Source organism: Ranitomeya imitator, chromosome 1, assembly GCF_032444005.1.
Source record: "Ranitomeya imitator isolate aRanImi1 chromosome 1, aRanImi1.pri, whole genome shotgun sequence".
Lineage (NCBI taxonomy): Eukaryota > Metazoa > Chordata > Amphibia > Anura > Dendrobatidae > Ranitomeya > Ranitomeya imitator.
This window is the reverse complement of record NC_091282.1, coordinates 716,110,821-716,134,308: the sequence shown is the minus strand read 5'-3', so window position 1 is coordinate 716,134,308 and position 23,488 is coordinate 716,110,821. Positions and strand designations below refer to the sequence as shown.

At 41.2% G+C, this 23,488-nt stretch overlaps 1 protein-coding gene across 2 annotated transcripts in view; it reads right to left on the bottom strand.

Annotated features, from left to right (window-relative positions):
* FMN1 (formin 1) overlaps positions 1-23,488 on the bottom strand; it is a 429,179-nt gene that overhangs the window by 357,592 nt on the left and 48,099 nt on the right. The window contains exon 2 of one of the 2 annotated variants that reach the window (XM_069732424.1): positions 8,122-9,947. In XM_069732424.1, coding sequence (XP_069588525.1) covers positions 8,122-9,829 — 1,708 coding nt within the window. In that variant the 5' untranslated portion in view covers positions 9,830-9,947. Of the gene's footprint in view, positions 1-8,121; positions 9,948-23,488 lie in introns of those variants that run through there. The other variant, XM_069732432.1, reaches the window with a different exon arrangement.

Genomic DNA, 23,488 nt, shown 5'->3' with positions numbered 1-23,488 from the left:
GTCCCACAAAAAATAAGCCCTCACATGGTCATATTGATGGAAAAATAAAAAAATTAACACGGAAAAATGCAAAATCCCAGTGTCATGAAGGGGTTAAAGGTCATAAAAATGGGGTTCCTGCAACACCTTTATAGCCTCAGATGTACCCCTGCATACCTCAGAAAAACGGTTTTAGATTTGTCCTGCGCTTTATGCAAATTTCGAGGTCCAGTCTGATGGGCGTTTCCAGTTTGTGATCAGCACCGCCATGGTCCTTTAACTAAATGTAAGTGGATGATGTCTCCAATAATGCACATAGTGCCTAAAGTCTTGTGTCTGCACAGTGGAATCATTACAGTAAGGCGCACCTGCACACCTGTTTCCACTGCACAGGCACAAGACTTCGGGCACTACGTGAATGACAGAGAAACATCATCCACTTACATGCATTTAGAAGAGGCGGTGTCTGACGTGACAGAGGTGCTGACCACAATCTGTAAACACACATTGGACCAGACCGCGCAATTTACAAGCACAGCAGGACAAGTATGAAACACTGAGATATGCAGTGGCACGCCTGAGGATATAAAGGGGTTGTGGGAATCCCATTATTATGATCTTAAAAGATGAAGGTCACAGTTTATAAGCGAAAAAACTGGTGACAGGTTCCCTTTAAACCAGATAGCTATATTACACTAAATAATAAATAATATTTACGGCGTCTACTTTTCTTCAGGATCATTTTTAAACTTTTTTTTCTAAGGAAGTTCTAAGTGTAAATAGTTTAGCAGCAATTTGACTTTTTCCAATAAAAAATACAATTTTTTTTTTAATTTAGGGGCCACATCACAATGGTGACTTTGGGAATGAGCGCCATTTGACTTTTTGAATGCAAAATATGCTGGACCAATTACCGGACGCCATGCCGTGTTTGGAGAGCCCCTGATGTCCCAAAACCATGGAAACCCCCAACAAGTGACACCATTTTGGAAACTAGACCCCTTAAGGAATGTAGTTAGATTTGTGGTGAGCCCCATGAACTTTTCAGGTGCTTCACAGGAATTAAAACAATGTGGAAGGAAAAAAAAAAAGGAAAAATTTTACCTTTTCCTCACAAACGTGTTGCTTCAGCCCCAAATTTTGCATTTTCACAAGGGTAACAGGAGAAAATGGACCACACAATTTGTTGTGCAATTTCTCCTGCATACACAGATACCAGATATGTGGTAGAAAACTACTGTTTGGGCACACGGCACCGCTCGTAAGGGACCATTTAAAATTTGGAATGCAATATTGGCTAGAATTGATCAAGATATATTTTTATGTCCACTATTCCTGGAATGTTGATTTTATAACGTGGTGGCATATGTAATTTATGTAGAGTACAAGTTGTGCAATAAATTAGAGTAAATCAAAATGAAATGTTGTAGTTTATAAAAGACTGTTTCAAACTGTGCCACTAATTTATGCACAGGCCAGGTTTGTCGGAGCATGTGTAACAATGATAAATGGTGTCCTCATTTGCCTTCTGTAACAGTTTGCACCTATTTTGTGACCTTCCTTTCTTTGGAACTGAAGATGCCTGTACCCGGACAACATTTCCCAGGTGAGGCTCTTTAAACTCCAGACGTACTGGGACCTATTCCTTCCCGACTTCCAAATATTAGGGCCTGAATCACTACTTCCTGGGACTGAAGGAATGTGCCAGTCTGGCCTGCACATAGGGCTGGAAGCCTTGATCAGAATGTGTTGTGGAGTAAAATAAGAACATGGCGGGAGTTGATCTCTCTGACTTGTGGACTTGTGTAGAGGTAACCAGAACAGGAGTGTGGCGCTGCCATTATCATGTATTATGTTCAAGAAAAGAGCATCCCTCTTATCATTATACTCGAACACAGGATGTTGTCCCTACATTGGGCTCTACTCACACCCTTTCTGATCAGCAGCCCAATTAGCAACCTAGGGAGGCCTCTCTGGTTTCTGCACACAGTGCCACATGCTGAGGTAGCTCTCCCAGAGAGGGATTTGAAGAGTGGGATGCAAGTGTAGAAGTCATCTACGTTGAGGTGATAACCCTGATCCAGCAGTGGATGTACCATTTTCCACACCGTTATCCCACTCACTCCAAGGGGGCATTCAGGGGGATGTCCTTCCCTTTATACACCCTAAATCTGTGTATGTACCCGGAAGTGCTCTCGCGGAGCTTGTACATTTAAATTCCATACCTGGCACTCTATCTGTGCAGGTATTGCCAGAATTTAAGCCACCCCTTGAAGTGCATTAGGGACTCATCCACACAGTTGTCCCTTTTGCAAATATACAGTTCAGCACATTTGTTGCTTAAGTGATCAATGACCGGCCTAGAAAAGTTGGGGTAATCTAGGGGTGGACACTGCATTTTCACTGTAATGCAAAAATTTGTGAATGGCCTTAAAAGTATATCCAGGACATGGCATTCTATAAAATATCAGCACTCTAATATTGTCAAAGTTCTGGTTTCTTCACTATCCCCATGTAAAAATAGAGGTAGGTGGTGTCCTCTCCCTCACCATGAGTGTCAGAGGCAAAGAAGGCATATGCCTCTTTGGCTGAATACAGTCTTTGCTGGGAACAGCGGGATATTTTATTTGTCACATGTCTTGTGTTTTTCACGCGAGTGGTGGGTGTGTAGTTTGTAATTAAATTTAGAATAAAAGGAAAAAACAAAAAACAGAAGAAAAGACTGTAGAAATAAAAAAGATTTTAAAAAAAATTATTGACTGGATGTCAGTATAAACAATTACTGAGCACCCGCAGCTAAATTACACTAACCATAATTCTAAGCAGTAGAAAAAAACGGAGAACCTCAACGGACGTGAATTGTGATTATATTTTAGCAAAAAATACTGTATATAAGCTAATTACATCAGTTTACTTTTACCGTGGATTACACCATCTAGCTCTATCAACTAAATTATTTGTATTTTAATACTTTTTTCATACTGGCGCTAATTCAGATTACATTTTAGTAAAAAAACAAAACACTGGTATAAGTTGACTACTACAGTATATTTTTATTGTCCCTAATTTAACTTAACCAACTAATTTAAATAATTTTATTTTTTTGTACACTTTTTGAATTAAAAAAACCAACACAACTGGATGTCAATTAGTGATGTGTGTCAATGATCAGCGCTTGGCTGCTGCAGGACACACGCTGAGGTGCTGCGAAAGAAAAAAACTGCTGAAAATTGAAGTCAAGTACTAAAAACAATACATAAAAGGGTGCTTATTGGACTGCAAAGGACCCATATACCTTTTGCATAGAGGCCCTCTTTAGTCTCTGTCTGCCCCTGCTTTAAGTGATGGCACAGTGTTCGAACACTAGGATTTTTTTTTTTGCTGGTACAATACTGTGCGCAACCTATGGATAGGTGTGGCGCTGTTTTAGGAAGAAAACATACATTACAGCGGAGGAGGAGAAAGCGTGCCTCTATATTTCTTCTGTTGTGAAAAACATACACATACTAGAATGCTTGCTTACACATGCAGTATTTTTTGGTATTTTTTATATAGACATCAATTGATATGTACTTTTTGCACAACACATCTCTGTAAAGTTAATTAGAAATCGGAATATATCCCAGTTTTAATTTTCCAGAATTCTGCTATACTTATCGCAAGAATTACATGTGCCACCTCTACCCGTCAGAAGTGACCTTTCTCTAATGTATTTGATCCTGAGAGAATGCTTAATGTCTGTAAAATTTTCTAAATCAATGTACTTCCTCTCCCAACATCCTGTAATACAACAGTAGGTTGAAGTCTAAGAGATCTTGTGTTACAGCTAAGTGGTACAATGTTTCGAGGACATGCATTATGCTACACGGTAAGTGATAAAGGAACAAAAATATAGACTTGGCAATTAAATATTTAACAAAATCAGAGAAAACTATGGTCAATATTCTGATTTTGTTACTCATTGGCAAGAGGAGCGAGATTTCAATTTATACCCCACCAGATTTTTTTTTCAATAAATTGAAGTTTTCTTGTCTAAAACATCTCGAATCAGCAACTTGATATTAAGCTTATTTTTTTTTTTTTTTTTACTTCATCCCTGGTTCCTCTTGATTTCTATAAGCTTCTTTGCTACCAGCTATCCTCATACATCAGACAACTCCCCAAACGCACAAAATGTTGATTTACATCCAAGTCTACTTTTCTTTTACTATATCTAATGATAAGCCACAGATGTGCACTGGTAATCAAATCCAACCAACCAGAGACCCTTTGCCAGAAAGAGTCCTTTGAGGCTCTGTGTATCACTTTATAGAGCTCAAGTGGTGCCGCATGTCCCTATAAGGACTCATTCAAATGTCTGTGCAAATCGGTCTAAGCAAGCACCACAATGGATGGACTGGCCACAGATCTTCTGACCGAAACATGACAGCTTCATATATTTCTAGGAGACTGTCACGCTCAGTTCAGGGGAGCCTCAGCCAGTCCGTGCACTGCTGTTCATGTTTAGACCGATTTGTATCGACTTCTGAATGAGCCCTAATGTGGTATTTGACGTAATACAACACTTTTTTCAGTTGTGTTCTAAACCTGGGTTGATTTCATGTTGAGATCACATATTTGTGACTATCAGGACTTCCATCAGAAGTCATGAAAAATAAGATACAGACAGAAACCACAATGGAGCCATTCACTATATTGAGGGTTACTGTCACGGGTGTGTCAGAGGCTGAAGACCATCGCTCTGCATCTGACTGCAGAAGGTTTCAGCAGTTTGCTTTGCAGACTTCTTCCTGGACCTTCTGACTTTAGGAAACTGGCAACCTCCCCTGGCTCTAGTTGACACACATGGACCGGGGTGCATATAACTCCCAGCTTGCTGCTGGAAGGCATGGTTGATATTTCTATTTCCAGTTCCATGTTGTGGCTTGGAGCAATTGCAGTCGGCTATCTTGCTCCTTGGTGTTGCTGAGTCTACTCAAGCTAAGTGATCCCCATTGTTTGTGTATCCCATCTGCGCGCCCTCTGCCTGAGCAGTTGCAGCACAGAGAGCAGGAAGACGCCAATGGTGAGGAGTCCAGAGCAGAGCAGCATCAAGCAACGAGAGGTGAGCATTTTTTTTATATTACGAGCAATATATGGGGATTATCAGAAGGGGCCCATATATGGAACATTATATGTGGCTAATTCTATATGGAGTATGTTATGGGGCCAATAATATAGGGAGCATCTTATGAAGCCAATTCTATAGGGAGCATTATATGGGGCCAATTTAATATGGAGCATCTTATGTGGCCAATTCAATATGGAGCAGTATATGGGGCCAATTACATATGGAGCAGTGTATGGGGCCAATTACATATGGAGCAGTATATGGGGCCAATAATATATGAAACATCTTATGGGACTAATTATATATGGAGCATTTTATATGGCCAATTATATATGGAGCATTATATGGGGCCCATTATACATGGAGCATCTTATGGGGCCAATTATTTTTGGAGCATTATATGGGACCCATTCTGTAAAGAGTATTATATGGGGCCCATTCTGTATGGAGCAATATATGGGACTCCGTATACTGTATGGGGCCGATCATATACTGTATGGAGCATTATATGTGGCTCACTATACTGTATGGAGCATTATATGGGGTCAATTCCGTATGGAGCGATATATGCGGCTCATTCTGTATGGAGTACTCTGTGGCGCCCATTATACTGTATGGAGCATTATATGAGGCTCATTATTCTGTATGGAGCATAATATTGGGCCCATTCTGTTTGGAGCAATATATGGGGCTCATTATTCTGTATAGACGACTATGTGGTGCCAATTATACTGTATGGAGCACTACATGGGGCCATTATACTGTATGGGGCAATATATGGGGCTCATTCTGTATGGAGCAATATATGGGGCTCATTCTGTATAGAGGACTATACTATGCGGTTTCAGAGCTAATGTAGAATGCACAATAGAAATCACTCATGTAATGTAAGTAGTAAGTGAAATCTTTGGCATTGTACTATACCTATATTTTTCTGCCGTATCCGTACATTATGAATTGTGGTATGTGTTAAAGGGGTCCACCGGGACTCTTTTGCCCAGGGCCCATGAAAACCTGGAGCCGGTCCTGGGTAGTGGGGATTGACTAGCACTCATCCTGTCCTTCCCGATGCAGGGCTTATCACCATGGTCAGGAAGGGATTAGGCATCCTGCTCAGCGATTGGTGCGGAACCTATATAGGGACAATAGGGCGGAGGGTGACATTAGATCTGTCTAGGGGTCTCCACTTTCCCCTTCCCTAGTGTTTGGTTCTCTTTCCCTTATCTCTTCGTGTTTCAATTAGCCTTTCATACACATAAATAACATCAGACCAGGATATGATGTGAAACTATGAATGTGGGTCAATATGCTACCCCTCAATCCACGCAATTACGAGGCCAGATAGCGAGGAACGCATGAGGTAATAAATTGGGAGCAGATAGCTCCAACATAAGTATTATTGATGTGCTCCGTGCATATGTTACCTTAGGGAAGAGATGTCAGCGATTTCCAAGTGGAGAGTACTCGCCACAGAGTCCCTTCCCCCTGACGAGCGTTTCGCCACCAGTTTCTTCCGTTTTTTTTTGGAGGGGGGAGGGGGGTGCGTACTTGGGCCCAAGTATAACTTCTACTATGGGGCCCCATGATTTCTATATACACTCCTGGACATAGCTATAAGGGAAATGCAGCTATCAGTCATACCAGGGCATTTCATGTGGGATGGAGCCCATCTGCAACATAACACTGTATAAATGATTAAAGATTTTTGCATTGAGATCAACAAGCTTTAAATTGCACCTTAGCAGTGATGCAACATTGGTTATGGCATGTCATTGCTCTCAGGATCTATACAAAAGGGTCAGGGACCACTAGTGCATCCTTGCAGTGTACTTAAAGCAGATCCATCATTCAACCAGATCTTAAACAGATTGAGGCTGGTTGAAAATTGATGTCAGAAATCTTTCAAAAAAGGTTCTACAGCCATTTTGTCATATTAAACGCAACATTTCTTGAGTCCAGCTGTTGATAGACTAAATAGTTATACTGCAATATTGACATAGCCTTAGCTTTTCCAATCAAGTACACACATCAGGTCTAAAATCCAGAGACAGGTGAACTTATTGTACTTTGTGTTTACCTTATTATATTTGCTTTTTAACTTTCAGTCAAAGTGACATCTCTGAAAGCGAGCCTATCCTGTACCTACAGTTCAGTCTCATCACAAATTGTACAAGCTACAGCCTGAATACCTGGCAGAGCTTCGCAATCTAGAGCCAAGGGATGCATACGCTGCAGTGTTCACATAGAGCCAAACCTCACAGGCACTGCAGAGATTTTTTTTTAGAGAACATATATTATATAATGCATGTGTGTATGTGTAAATATATATATATATATATATATATATATATATATATATATATATATATATATTTATTATACACACGCATACAATACTGCATTGAGAATTCTGCTTTGCAATTCCACGAGTTCAATCAAATCTTTATAATTGACTGCTTATACTCATTACCATCTTTTAGTCACCCTTCACTAATTGGCTTTGACCTCGATCACATGTTTCAAGACTTACTCAATGAAAAGGTTTGCATAAAACATTAACAATTGTAAAATAGAACATGGGTTTCTGCCAAACATTTACCAAGGGTCTTGTTGAAAATGTTTTTAGACACCAAAATTCCAACAATAGAAGACTTGTTTTACTTCCACGAATTGGTAGCCATCACGTCACTTGTCTCCTGATCAATGTATCTGCACATTGCTGCATAATATATATAGCCTTTAATGCAGACAATCAAAAGATAATCTGGTTTAGTCGAAATGGCATGACGTCTGCAGGAAAAATTGCAACAGAACTTAGATGGAATGCTTGGTGAAACATTTAATTCTCTGTTACTACCCAGCAGTCCAATGTCAAAGATTATCCAGAGTGAAACAAATACATCTAAATCGTGCATATCACCCATAGCCAAGGTTATGATATAACTCATACAGTATTTCAAATGTAGTGTATTCAAAGCTTATTTACTTGATTATTTTATAATAATTTAAGAGTAGAAGACAGAGCTACTAACCTGGTTGACGAAGATCTAGCTGCAAGTTAGACAATTTCCCATTTCCTTTCGGCTTTTGCCTGAAATCATCTGTAATGCAGGAGTCGGGCCCTAGGTTAGTAAGGCTGGATGCTTTGGTTTTACTCCCCAGTCTGGGGAGCAACGATGGCTCTTTAAAAAATTCACATACAGGCCAATGCATTTCCCTCCCACATGTTTTAGGATCATCCTCAAAAGGCTTTTTGGGCAAAGGGAGAATTCGGTGATGAAGCTGAGGACTGGGTAGTTGCGATGAAAATGGAGACGAGTAAGGAGACACGTCTTTATTGACATTATTACTTGATGGGAAAAAGTGACGAAGCATAGTACAGTCTACAGGAGGGGTTTTGATGGGTTTCTCAACTTTATTGTTAGATTGAGTCATAGTCAGTGCATTTGTAGATTCCTGGGAACTTGTTACCGGTTTCAACAAGCTTGGGCAGACAGTACCACGTCCTCCTTTGTGATCAAGCTGCCCTAACCAATATTCTTTCTCCTCCACATTATCACTCTTAAGAACTCGAAGGAGGCTCTTGTTAACGTAGCCATGTACATTTTCTGCTTTGTCCTTTTCATTTAGATCAAGTACATCAACTTTAGAGACTGTGTCATTAGCCACTGCAAAGGGGATAGCCACCACATTTTCACACTTGCCTTCCTTAGAAGACGGTTCTTCTGAGAAGCTATAGGTAGTCACCACTTTTTGCACACAAGGACTAAGATCTTGGACTTGGGCAATAACAGTCCTAATATCCTTCTCAGTGTTGGACTGATCACTATCAATATATTCCAGATTGTCTTTGTTTAATAAATCGCTGTGAGCAGCAGTGTCCTTCTGCTGCCCATGCACCATCCTAAAAAAATCTTGCAAGTCCCCCATAGAGGTGCCATTCTGAGAAATTAAAGAGAAGTCACCCAAAACATCATTGTCATACAAGGATTGTGAACTGCCAGCCAATGACCCGGAGCCAAGATTCTCTGAACTCTCACTGGGTTTACCATTAGTGTTTTTTACGGAAAGTCCAGACATATAAACATTCTTGTTCTCTACGGATTGGAGTCTTGGACGTAACAAGTTATCCATTGAGTCTGCCAAAGAAACCTTTATCGATGGGGTCTTTTCTCTAACTGGAGCTGTTCCTGCTTCAGAAGTGCCTTTCCATTTAATTTTTTTGTTCACATAATCCTCTATGCTTTCTTTCCTTCGACTAAACCTCCTTACCTTTTTCCCCTTGGATGAGATGATCTTTTTTTCCACCGAGGCAGTCAATGACTCTTGGAAATCAACTGGGATGGAGGATTCATCCAGAAACGGAGATGCTCCTGCCAGGTCCTGAAATTTACCATCCTGGTTTCCCATTTTAGATCCTCGAATCTTGGCTGAGTTTAAGAGATCAACCAGCAATCTATCCTTAGCAGCAGTGAGCTTATAAAGCTCGGAGAGCAGGTCCAGAGTACTGGTTTTCCTTAAGGCCTCTGTAAAGCTTCCATAAGGTGGATCCCTGTGCTGTGCACGCTCTGTCTCCTCCCTGACTTGAAAACAGTTATCGAAGCATGCTCCAGCTTTGTCTCGAGTTACACAGCATTTGTATGTGAATCCCCTGACATTACCCCGAGGAAGATAGAAGCTGACGTAACAGAGCTCTATAATGGGATTGTGCAATTGGAGGATGGAGTTATTACTCTCCATTTTACGCCTCTAATTATGCCAAAATTTAAATAATATTGTCAGTGTTCTCTCTGCTTCATGACACAGCACGTGAAACCCAGACGGAAAATCATCTGACCAACATCCACAATAACTTATCCTGTTAGAACGAGATAAAAAGAGAAGAAAAAAAAAAAAAAGCGTATCAGATGCATGTACCCACCAGGAGTCATTTTATGTTTCTGCTATTAACAATATTCTGAACCCTCAGGACTTCAGCTTTCTAAATGGTAATAAAATGAAATCAATGACTATAACTAATCATCGATCAACTATTAACACATTTCAAAGACATAGAAATATAGGCAACTCCCCAAACTGAACAGAATTCTATGCAAAAACCGCATTGTGTCAAAACTAATTACAAATATAGTATGAAACCACCCGAGAAGATCTGCTATCCATCTAATGGACTTATTGCTGCCACCATATATGAAATTATAATAAATACTAGAGAATCCAGTTACAAATATCTAGGCATTTTGCCACAAAATGTCTAAAATGACAACATTAAAACAAATTAACAAGCGATGGAGAATGGTATATGACAGAACTTTCAGGCTAATGTGCACACGTTCAGGATTTTTCGCGTTTTTTCCGCCGTTTTCTGCGGCTGAAACTTATTTTTCTCCCTGTTAGTTGCTTGTGAGTTGTGGCACATCTTCCTGACTTTAACATGTAAAAAAAAATGCTAATTTTGATAACTTATGGCAAAACAGAGTTTGTCATTTTTGCATATTTGTATGTAGACATTTATTAGGCAGTATAAAAAAAGAAGGCAAAAATCAAAATCGACAAGAGAATGCTGACGAAAAATAAAAAGCACATTGAGTTTTAACCCTTTCAGAGAATGAAAAATCTCATCTCAGCACTTGCCAGGGTTTACAGAAAATCACATTAAGAGCAAAGCAAGCGTCACCCATCACAATACATCCCTGACTCACCATTCCTGACAAGTAGAGTGAGCACTATAGGAAATTAAACCAACCTGTTATCCTGCTGTTAGCAGTAAGGTAGCCACCACATAAGAAAGGAAGCCAGCAGATGTAACTACACAGGGTGGGGTATCTGTAAGAACAGGCAGTAATTCATAACGAATAGGACTTCCATCTCCGGGGCGAGACGGCGCAGTAAGGAGCAGAAAAACATTTACAGAACTGTGAGACTGTCGTCATTAGATTGAAATCAGGATGAAATGAGGACACTGCCCTGTTCTAGGTGGTTTACTCCCCAGATGGAAGGGACATTAAGCATCAGCAGGCGTATCCCAAAACTCAAATCACATTAAAGCCCCGCAAATAAAAATGTACCTTGCCAGTAATTATATTAATTGCCTCTTGTCAAGACTCTGGTCAAAGTCTGGATTTGATTCTCTGCAGACTGACAGAACGCCCATGAGACGTTAACTAAATTAGTCTGCTGCTTCTAACCTTCTCTGCCAAGACTCAGGCAATGTCTGACGCAGCAGGTTGCCCACGTCTGGCTCACTATATACGAGAACCAGCGAGATTAAAAAGTGTTAAAGACGACAAAAGTTTGATTTATTACACTGTATCCAATTAAAGCAATACAAAGTATAACACCTTAGTACTAAGGCCCCTTTCACACACCAGTTTTTTGCGACTGATGCCGCCGGATCAGTTTTTTTCCTAAGGGTATGTTCACACGTTCAGGATTTCCATCCTTTTTTTTTCCTGACTGTTTTTTAAAAAACTGCAGCTCTTGGCAGAAAACGCATGTCCTTTTTTTGGTCCTTTTTTGGTCCGTTTTTGATGCGTTTTTTGATGCGTTTTTTGATGCGTTTTTTTGATGCAGTTTTCTAGCCAGAGTCTGTGTGTTTTCTTGGAATTTTTTTAGGGTTAAAATGGCTGAAAATACCCTAACCCTACCCCTAACCCTACCCCTAACCCTAACCCTACCCCTAACCCTACCCCTACCCCTACCCCTACCCCTAACCCTAACCCTACCCCTAACCCTAACCTTAGTGAAAAAAAAAAAAAAAAAAAATTCTTTATTTTTTTTATTGTCCCTACCTATGGGGGTGACAAAGGGGGGGGGTGTCATTTACTATTTTTTTATTTTGATCACTGAGATAGGTTGTATCTCAGTGATCAAAATGCACTTTGGAACGAATCTGCCGGCCGGCAGATTCGGCGGGCGCACTGCGCATGCGCCCGCCATTTTGCAAGATGGCGGCGCCCAGGGAGAAGACGGCCGGACGGACACCGGGACGCCGGGTGAGTATAAGGGGGGGAGATTAGGGCACGGGGGGGGGCATCGGAGCACTGGGGGGGGGCATCGGAGCACTGGGGGGGGCATCGGAGCACGGGGGGGCGGGATCGGAACACGGGGGGGGCAGCCACACTCCGCCCACGCACTTCCGCCCGCTCCCCGCACTTCCTGCTGCAGCGGTTCTGCACATCAAACCGCAGTAAAACCCGCAGATATATTTTTGATCTGCGGGTTTTACTGCGGTTTGGACCTCACAATGGAGGTCTATGGGTGCAGAACCGCTGCGGCTCCGGAAAAAGAATTGACATGCTCCTTCTTTTTTCCGGGAGCTATTCAGCGCGTCTTTTTTTTTACAATTTCCGGACCATGTGCACAGTGTGTCCTGTTTTCCATAGGAAATAGATAGCACTACAAACCTCAGCATTATATAGACCATAGAATACACGCTGAGCCCAAAATCGGGGACTATGCCAAGACTAGTCGCTATATAACACAACCAAACAGAATTGGTCCACGGGGACCAAGAACAAACGACCAAACAGTCAATATCAAGATACAAATATAGAAAAATCTTTATTCAATATAACAACAAAAACATAGAACAAGAAAGAAACAAGTAGGGGGAAGTACCGCATGGTGTGCACATCTGCCTCACCGGTGCATAAAAGACCACAGACGCACGGGACCAGGGAGGAAGGACATCCGCATATATAATAATAAATGAGTAACAAGGAAGCTAGGAGAGTCAGCAGCCACAGAGGCCCAATATGGGTGATACTGCAGAACAAAGCTTAATAAGTAAACAGAGACCACCCATTCTTACATAATGAAGCTCAAATTAGTGCGTATAGTGAGACTCCACTACAAAAAGCAGTACCGCAGCATATATAGCATATAAATAATGGCCATGGCGCAGCGCTTACCTCGGATGTAAAAAGCAGAACACTCCTCCCTGGGACCGTACGCCCTCCCCGACGCGCGTTTCGGCAACACACCTTCTTCAGGGGGCTTGAAGGGGTCGTTTGTTCTTGGTCCCCGTGGACCAATTCTGTTTGGTTCTGTTTTCCATAGGGTACAGTGTACTGTACCCTGCATGGAAAACAGCTGCGGAACCGCAGCGGCAAAACCGCCGCGGTTCCGCGGTAAAAAACGCACTGTGTGAACATGGCCTAATAGACTTGTATTAACGATGGATTGCGATGGATGGCTTCATGTTTCATTCGTCGTTCGCTGGATCCGTCGAAAATGGTTTGTCTGGCGGCCAGAGACAACGGACAAAGTAATGTTTCTTGTGTACGTCGAAAAAATGGACAGCGACGGATCCATTGCAGTCCGTCGTTTGCTAGAACGGAAGCCTATGGGCACCGGATACCGATTTTTTTTTTTAACCGAGCATGCTCCAATCCAATTAGCCAGATCCGCTAGTCGGATCCGTCCCAAAGATGGATCCATCGCATCAGTTTTTCACAATCTGCGATGGATCCGTCGAGCCAACATATTGTGATTGACGGCAAAAAACTAATGTGTGAAAGGGGTCTTAGACTTGCTTATAAAAGCATCATCATATTCCACAGTGCTTTATAGACATCTCTGTCCCCATCAGGGCTCACAATCTAAATTCTCTATTAGTATGTCTTTGGAGTGTGGAAAGAAACCGGAAAACCTGGGTGAAACCCACAAAAACAATGGGAGAACTTACAAACTCCTTGCAAATGTTATTCTTAGAGGGATATGAACCCAAGTCCCCTGCAGTGCTATCCACTGAGCCAACATCCTGCCATTACAGGTGGTTCTTATGAGATCCCTTAATAAATAGACAAACTGTACATCATAAGGATTGCTTCCTTTTATTTTAACCCCTTTCTGTCATTGGACGTACTATTCCGTCCATGTGGGGTGGACCTTAATTCCCAAGGACGGAATAGTACGTCCAGCGTGATCGGCCGCGCTCACGGGGGGAGCGCGGCCGGGTGTCAGCTGCCTATCGCTGCTGACATCCGGCACTATGTGCCAGGAGTGGTCACGGACCGCCCCCGGCACATTAACCCCCGCCACACTGCGATCAAACATGATCGCGGTGTGACGGCGGTATAGGGAAGCATCGCGCAGTGAGGGGGCTCCCTGAGGCTTCCGTTAGACCACCGCAGCAACACGATGTGATCCTTCCTCGCTGCAGGCCCGGATCCAAAATGGCCACGGCATCCGAGTCCTGCAGGGAGGGAGGTGGCTTACCAAGTGCCTGCTTAGAGCTGGCACTTGGGAAGCCTGCAGCACTGTAAGTCAGATCGCTGATCTGACAGAGTGCTGTGCAAACGGTCAGATCAGCGATCTGTGATGTCCCCTTCCCTGGGACAAAGTAAAAAATAATGAAAAAAAATTAAAATATTATTCCCATAAATACATTTCTTTATCTAAATAAAAAAAAAACAAAATAAAAGTACACATATTTAGTATCGTCGCGTCCGTAACCACCCAACCTATAAAACTGTCCCACTAGTTAACCCCTTCAGTAAACACCGTAAGAAAAAAAAACAAAAAAATAAAAAAACACCCAGGCACAAAACAACGCTTTATTATCATACCGCCGAACAAAAAGTGGAATAACATGCGATCAAAAAGACAGATATAAATAAACCATGGTACCGCTGAAAACGTCATCTTGTCCTGCAAAAAAGAGCCGCCATACAGCATCATCAGCGAAAAAATAAAAAAGTTATAGAATAAAGCGATGCAAAAATAATTATTTTTTCTATAAAATAGTTTTTATCATAAAAGCGCAAAAACATAAAAAAAAAGATATAAATGAGGTATCGCTGTAATCGTACTGACCCAAAGAATAAAACTGCTTTATCAATTTTACCAAACACGGAACGGTATAAACGCCTCCCCCAAAAGAAATTCATGAATAGCTGGTTTTTGGTCATTCTGCCTCACAAAAATCGGAATAAAAAGTGATAAAAAAATGTCCCGAAAATGGTACCAATAAAAATGTCAACTAGTCCCGCAAAAAACGAGACCTCACATGACTCTGTGGACTCAAATATGGAAAAATTATAGCTCTCAAAATAATTTTTTGCAATAAAAAGCGTCTTTCAGTGTGTGACGGCTGCCAATCATAAAAATCCGCTAAAAAACCCGCCATAAAAGTAAATCAAACCCCCCTTCACTACCCCCTTAGTTAGGGAAAAATTAAAAAAAAAATGTATTTATTTCCATTTTCCCGCTAGGGTTAGGGCTAGGGCTAGAGCTAGGGCTAGGGTTGGGGCTAAAGTTAGGGTTAGGGTTTGGATTACATTTACGGTTGGGAATAGGTTTGGGATTAGGGTTAGGGGTGTGTTTGGATTAGAGTTTCAGTTATAATTGGGGGGTTTCCACTGTTTCGGCACATCAGGGGCTCTCCAAACGCGACATGGTGTCCTATCTCAATTCCAGCCAAATTCTGCGTTGAAAAAGAAACAGTGCTCCTTCCCTTCCGAGCTTTCCCGTGTGCCCAAACAGGAGTTTATCCCAACATATGGGGTATCAGCATACTCAGGACAAATTGGACAACAACTTTTGGGGTCCAATTTCTCCTGTTACCCTTGGGAAAATACAAAACTGGGGGCTAAAAAATAATTTTTGTGGGAAAAAAAGATTTTTATTTTCACGGCTCTACGTTATAAACTGTAGTGAAACACTTGGGGGCTCAAAGTTCTCACAACACATCTAGATAAGTTCCTTGGGGGGTCTAGTTTCCAATATGGGGACACTTGTGGGGGGTTTCTACTGTTTAGGTACATTAGGGGCTCTGCAAATGCAATGTGACGCCTGCAGACCATTCCATCTAAGTCTGCATTCCAAATGGCGCTCCTTCCCTTCCGAGCTCTCCCATGCGCCCAAACAGTGGTTTACCCCCACATATGGGGAATCCGCGTACTCAGGACAACTTGTACAACAACTTTTGGGGTCCAATTTCTTCTCTTACCCTTGAGAAAATAAAAAATTGGGGGCAAAAATATAATTTTTGTGAAAAAATATGATTTTTTATTTTTACGGTTCTGCATTATAAACTTCTGTGAAGCACTTGGTGGGTCAAAGTGCTCACCACACCTCTAGATAGGGGGTCTACTTTCCAAAATGGTGTCACTTGTGGGGGGTTTCAATGTTTAGGCACATCAGTGGCTCTCCAAACGCAACATGGTCTCCAATCTCAATTCCAGTCAATTTTGCATTGAAAAGTCAAATGGCGCTCCTTCCCTTCCGAGCTCTGTCATGCGCCCAAACAGTGGTTTACCCCCACATATGGGGTATCGACGTACTCAGGACAAATTGTACAACAACTTTTGGGGTCCATTTTCTCCTGTTACCCTTGGTAAAATAAAACAAATTGGAGCTGAAGTAATTTTTTTGTGAAAAAAAGTTAAATGTTCATTTTTATTTAAACATTCCAAAAATTCCTGTGAAACACCTGAAGGGTTAATAAACTTCTTGAATGTGGTTTTAAGCACCTTGAGCGGTGCAGTTTTTAGAATGGTGTCACACTTGGGTACTTTCTATCATATAGACCCCTCAAAATGACTTCAAATGAGATGTGGTCCCTAAAAAAAAATGGTGTTGTAAAAATGGGAAATTGCTGGTCAAATATTAACCCTTATAACTCCCTAACAAAAAAAAAAATTTTGGTTCCAAAATTGTGCTGATGTAAAGTAGACATGTGGGAAATGTTACTTATTAAGTGTTTTGTGTGACATATCTCTGATCTAATTGCATAAAAATTCAAAGTTGGAAAATTGCAAAATTTTCAAAATTTTTGCCAAATTTCTGTTTTTTTTACAAATAAACACAGGTAATATCAAAGAAATTTTCCCACTATCATGAAGTACAATATGTCACGAGAAAACAATGTCAGAATCACTGGGATCCGTTGAAGCGTTCCAGAGTTATAACCGCATAAAGGGACAGTGGTCAGAATTGTAAAAATTGGCCCGGTCATAAACGTGCAAACCACCCTTGGGGGTAAAGGGGTTGAATGGAATCTATCATTTTTTTGCTCAGTAATCTGAGTACAATAATGTAAGTGAGAAGTGAGCCTGATTACAGTGGTTTATCACTTATTGGGCTGTGTCTTGCTGTTTCAAAACAAATCAGTGTTTTAGCAGCAGGAGATTATTATTAGAGGACAACTGGCCTCATACATCCTAGTCCAATCCTGTCAACAGCACTGATTAACAGCTCACTGTCACTATACTATGGACACAGGAAGCTATGGTGTGCAGGGTTATACCGGGCTCCATGTTTGGGGCTCTGCTAGACTTTCTGCAGAGAAAACGGATTGTATCACTATTGCTGCACCCAGTAAAATAAGTGACACCGTTGCTATCAGGGTCTCAGTCCCTTCCTCACGCTGCTGACCGACTATAAAAAAAGCCTGCTTACAGATGCCTTTTAATAAAACTGATAGAGTTAAGTACATAGCCTTAATTTTTACCCAACTGATATTCTCTGCTCTTGGTACCGTGACGATTTAGATATACACTGAACCATCAGACTGATAGCCCTGACTTGTTGCCAATCAAGAGAAACGCAGCATAGTTGCGCTCTCTCTTCCTACATCTCTTCTCTTATAAAGGATCATCTAGCAGCAAAAATAAGGCAAGATAAGAACATAGGGAGCTTTGGATGTGTGGGAAGATGTAACAATGTATTCCTGTTATTACAGTTATATGAAAAAGTTTGGGCACCCCTATTAATCTTAAGCTTAATGTTTTATAAGAATTGTTATTTTTGCAACAGCTATTTCAGTTTCATATATCTAATAACTGTTGGACACCGTAATGTTTCTGCCTTGAAATGAGGTTTATTGTACTAACAGAAAATGTGCAATCTGCATTCAAACAAAATTTGACAGGTGCATAAGTATGGGCACCCTTATCATTTTCTTGTTTTACATACTCCTACCTGCTTTTTACTGACTTACTAAAGCACTTTTTTGGTTTTCTCACCTCATTGAGCTTTGAACCTTATAGCCAGGTGTATGCAATCATGAGAAAAGCTACTTAAAGTGGCCACTTGCAAGTTGTTCTCCTGTTTGAATCTCCTCTGAAGAGTGGCATCATGGGCTCCTCAAAACAACTGTCTAATGATCTGAAAACAAAGATTATTCAACATAGTTGTTCAGGGGAAGGATGCAAAAAGCTGTCTCAGAGATTTAACCTGTCAATTTCCACTATGAGGAACATCGTAAGGAAATGGAAGAACACAGGTACAGTTCTTGTTAAGGCCAGAAGTGGCAGGCCAAGAAAAACATCAGAAAGGCAGAGAAGAAGAATGGTGAGATCAGTCAAGGACAATCCTCAGACCACCTCCAGAGAGCTGCAGCATCAACTTGCTGCAGATGGTGCATCTGTCAACTATACAACGCACTTTGCACAAGGAGAAGCTGTATGGGAGAGTGATGCGAAAGAAGCTGTTTCTGCAAGCACGCCACAAACAGTCGGCTGAGGTATGCAAAAGCACATTTGGAGAAGCCAATTTCTTTTTGGAAGAAACTCCTGTGGACTGATGAAACCAAGATTGAGTTGTTTGGCCATACAAAAAGGCCTTATGCATGGTGGCCAAAAAACACAGCATTCCAAGAAAAACACTTGCTACCCACAGTAAAATTTGGTGGAGGTTCCATCATGCTTTGGGGCTGTGTGGCCAATGCCGGCACAGGGAATCTTGTTAAAGTTGAGGGACGCATGGATTCCTCTTAGTATCAGCGGATTCTTGTCAATAATGTTCATGAATCAGTGACAAAGTTGAATCTTTCAGCAAGACAATGATCCAAAACACCGCTCCAAATCTACTCAGGCATTCATGCAGAGGAACAATTACACTGTTCTGGAATGGCCATCCCAGTCCCCAGACCTGAATATCATTGAACATCTGTGGGATCATTTGAAGAGGGCTGTCCATGCTCGGCGACCATCAAACTTAAGTGAACTGGAATTGTTTTGTAAAGAGGAATGGTCAAAAATACCTTCATCCAGGATCTCATTAAAAGCTACAGGAAGCGACTAGAGGCTGTTATTTTTGCAAAAGGAGGATCTACTAAACGTTAATGTCACTTTTCTGGTGGGGCGCCCGTACTTATGCACCTGTCAAATTGTGTTTGAATGCAGATTGCACATTTTCTGTTAGTACAATAAACCTCATTTCAAGGCAGAAACATTACTGTGTCCAACAGTTATTAGATATATGAAACTGAAATAGCTGTTGCAAAAAAAAACAATTTTTATAAAACATTAAGCTTAAGATTAATAGAGGTGCCCAAACGTTTTCATATAACTATCAGATAATGATATATAGTTGATTTTGAATATAATGGCAACATGGAATATGCTGAATATTATGGATTAAAAATTAATTGGGAAAAAAATGTTGATTGCCAAATATCTAGGGGTATAAAAGTATTGCAACAAAGGGAGGCATTTAAAGGGAACTTGTCAGCAGGATTGTGCACATTAACATACAGACACAGTGGCAGGTCAGCACCGTTACACTGATTAAAATTATACCTTGGGTGATGAAATCCGTTTCGTGGTGGCCCGACTCGAACGCATCGGGTATTCTAGAATATGCATGGCCACATAGTATATTGCCCAGCCACATAGTATATTGCCCAGCCACATAGTATAGCGCCCAGCCACATAGTATATTGCCCAGCCACATAGTATAGCGCCCAGCCACATAGTATATTGCCCAGCCACATAGTATATCGCAGAGCCACGTAGTATATTGCCCAGTCACATAGTATATTGCCCAGCACAGAGGCACGTAGTATAGAGACTTAAAAAAAACATATACTCACCTATAGCCCGTTTAAGTCCTGCTATACTTACCCTTCCGCCGCCATTCTCGCTCCTCTCCACGCTCCGGGGATCACTCCATTGCAAGCGGCAGCTTGCGGTCCCGTCCCAGGGCTGGTTTGAGCAGGACCTATGGTGACGTCGCGGTCACATGACCGACCGTGACGTCATGGCAGGTCCTTGTCCCACACCAGCCCTGGGACGGGAGCGGAAGCTGCCGCTTTCAATGGAGCAGTGCCGGGAGCGTGGAGAGTAGGGAGAAAGGCGGCGGAGGGCGAGTATAGCAGGTTTTTTGTTTTTTTAAAATTATTTTTAACATGACATTTTTGCTATTGATGCCGCATAGGCAGCATCAATAGTAAAAGGTTGGGGACACAGGGTTAATAGCGGCGGTAACGGAATGCGTTACTGCCGGCATTAACCCTGTGTTAGCAGTGACCGGAGGGGAGTATGGAGCGTTCAGGGAGCAGAGCGCCGGGGACACAGTGTGGGGAGCGGAGCGCCAGGGACACAGTGCGGGGAGCGGAGCGCCGGGGACAGTGACTGCGGGGAGCGGGCGCCGGGCACTGAGTGCGGGGAGTATGGAGCGGCCATTTTCTTACGGACTGTGCCCGTCACTGATTGGTCGTGGCAGTTTTGCGGTGACCAATCAGCGACTTGGATTCCCAGGATAGACAGAGGCCAGGACCAATGAATATCCGTTACAGAAGGACAGATAGACAGAGGGAAGTACCCCTTAGACAAATATATATATATTTTTTAAATTATTTTTCACTTTCAGCAGGCAGGCACCGGTGGCGGGTGAATGCGCTACAGCATGATCGCATGTATAATGTGCATTTAATTCTTTTATTTGCTAGTATAAATAAATTCATAAATAAAAAAATTCTGTCTCAAACTGGCGCCAGTGCAGTAGCATCTATCGGCACTCCCATAGATGCTACTGTGCAGGCGCCATCTTGCTTGAGAAAAAAAAAAATTGCCTCTTCAAAGATTGTGCTGCCAATGCCTGCGCAGTAGCATCTATGGGATAGAAGGTCGGGTAGTCTATACCATCATTAGATTATATTTTTTTGCCAGAAAAATTAAGACCAATTGTAAGCTGGAAACCGCATAAAATTTGGAGCTATACAAGCAGAAATAATAAGAGTGAATATGGAGAATTTATAGAAACACTGGAATTAGAAATTTTAAGTTAAAACATGTCTAGTCCACTTATAGAGATGGTGACAATCTGCTGATTAAGAGTTCACCAAGGAAACACGATTATTAAACACTTAGTCGGCTACTTACCCTCAATTGTTTTTACACATAACTTCTGCACTTCGTTTTTCTCATGTCTGTTTGTATGCGTATTTGTAAGTAAGTGTTTGCGTATATTGTGTGTAGGGACCATTAGAGATTAGTAAAAATATTACAGTGAAATTAAATTCTAGTCAAATGTTAAAATCCAAATTTGCTATTTTTCTGCACCATTCATTAAAGGCCATCAAATTAGAAAACAAATAATTTACTTACCTCTTCGGTCCCGCCGCATCACCAGTCCGATGCTCACTAAATTTTCAGATTGCCTTCACTTGTGCAGACATCCCTGGGCCTCTCAGCATTGATGGGGTTCTGTGCAATTTTGCGAAAAGGTCATGGTGTCATGATGTCACGTCATGAGTCATGAAGCCATAAGTCATGACCTTGTGTGTGCATGCACAGAATGCTCCCAGACTCAAAGCTGCAAGTCTTGGCCTAGTGTGAAGCCTCCAAGGGATGTCAACATGAGTGAAGGTGATCTGATTATGCTGTGAGGACTGGACAGGTCACGGGTAAGGCGAGTATAAGGATTTTTCTCATTTTGTTTTTTTACATATGAAGTTTATTATGCTCTGGGGTCTAGAGAGACCCAAGAGAAAAATAAAAAAATACAATAAATGTCCTGGTAAAAACTACGCACAGCTGATATATACAGGCGACATGTGCCCGCAATAGCCACAGGTGGAATCACCATCCACCCATGGCTGTTAACTACTTTAATGCTGCTCAATTTCTGAGCACTGGTGACCCCGTCACATTATCGTGGGTCACCGATGGGTCGGCATGACAACCAGAGGTCTTAGGCAGTTCTTTGGTTGTCAGAGCCACATTGCTATAAACACCACCTGGTGGTCGGTACTCATAGCATGTGAGCATTTCTGATCATCGCATGTGTGTAGCAGAGGCAATCAGAGTATTACAGCTTCTAGTCTCCCATGGAGACTATTGAAGCATGCCAAAAAAAATAAAGGATACAAAAGTTTAAATCACACCCCTTTCACCCAAAATAAAAGCAATAAAAAAAAAATATACACATATTTGGCATCGCCAAGTTCAGAATCACCCGATTAGTATAAAAAAAAAAAAAAGAATTAACCCAATCGCCAAACGGCGTAACGAGAAAAAAATTCAAAACGTCAGAATTACGTTTTTTGGTCGCAGCTACATTGCAAGAAAACGCAATCATGGGAGATCAAAAGATTCCATCTCCACCAAAAAGGCATCAATAAAAATGTCAGCTCAGTGTACAAAAAAAAACAAAAAAAAAAAAAAAACGCTCACCCAGCCCCAGATCATGAAAAATGGAGACGCTACAGGTCTTGGAAAATGGTGACTTTTTTTTTTTAACCAAATTTTACATTTTTTTTTAATACTTAAAATCAAAAAGACCCTAGACATTTTTGGTGTCTGTAAACTCGTAATGACCTGGACAATCATAATGGCCAGTTTTAGCATTTAGTGAATATGGTAAAAAAAAAAAAAACAACAAAACTGTAAAATTGCACTTTTTTTTTTGCAAATTCACCACATTTGGAATTTTTTTTCCCGTTTTCCTGTACATCATATGCTAAAAACCAATGATGTTGTTCAAAATTACAATATGTACCACAAAAAAAAAAACAAGCCTTCGCATGGCCATATTTACCGAAAAAAAAGGGGAGCAAAAAATTAAAACGCAAAAACAAAAATACCGCTGGTTGTGAAGGGGTTAAAGAGAATCTGCCAGGAGGATCTAAAGCTAAAAAAGGTAGCATTGTTAACATGAGAAAATCGATAAATGATTTTTTGCAGAAAAGCATTTTGTTTAAATTACTGTATCTGCAAGTGTATTGGGAAGTGACAAAGCACTTCCAGCTATATCCTAAACTGTCCACAATTTACTGTTTTTCATCACTGTATAATTAAGACAATATTGAGTTTTGATCTTGGTACATAATTTGGGGCAATTTTTAAAATTTATAAAAGGAAAAAGTAATTGTTGCCTGTGCCAACCTATCTCACAGCGTTTTTTATTTTATCAGAGCACTTTCAAAAAAATAAACTGTGCCTGGTTGCCAAGGGGAAACAAAGTACGGTTTTCTTTTAGACATATTTGACGGGAAGTGATGAGTACTGTAGGCTTACTTGCTTTATTTGGAGCCCTGTTGCCTGGGGGGAAAAAAAATGTATACCGTATATATTTGTTTATTTTCTTGTAATATGGTCCTGTTTCCTGTACCTTTTAAAAGGTAGTTCATATTGAACCAACATAACGGCATAAGGAAGGAAGCCACAA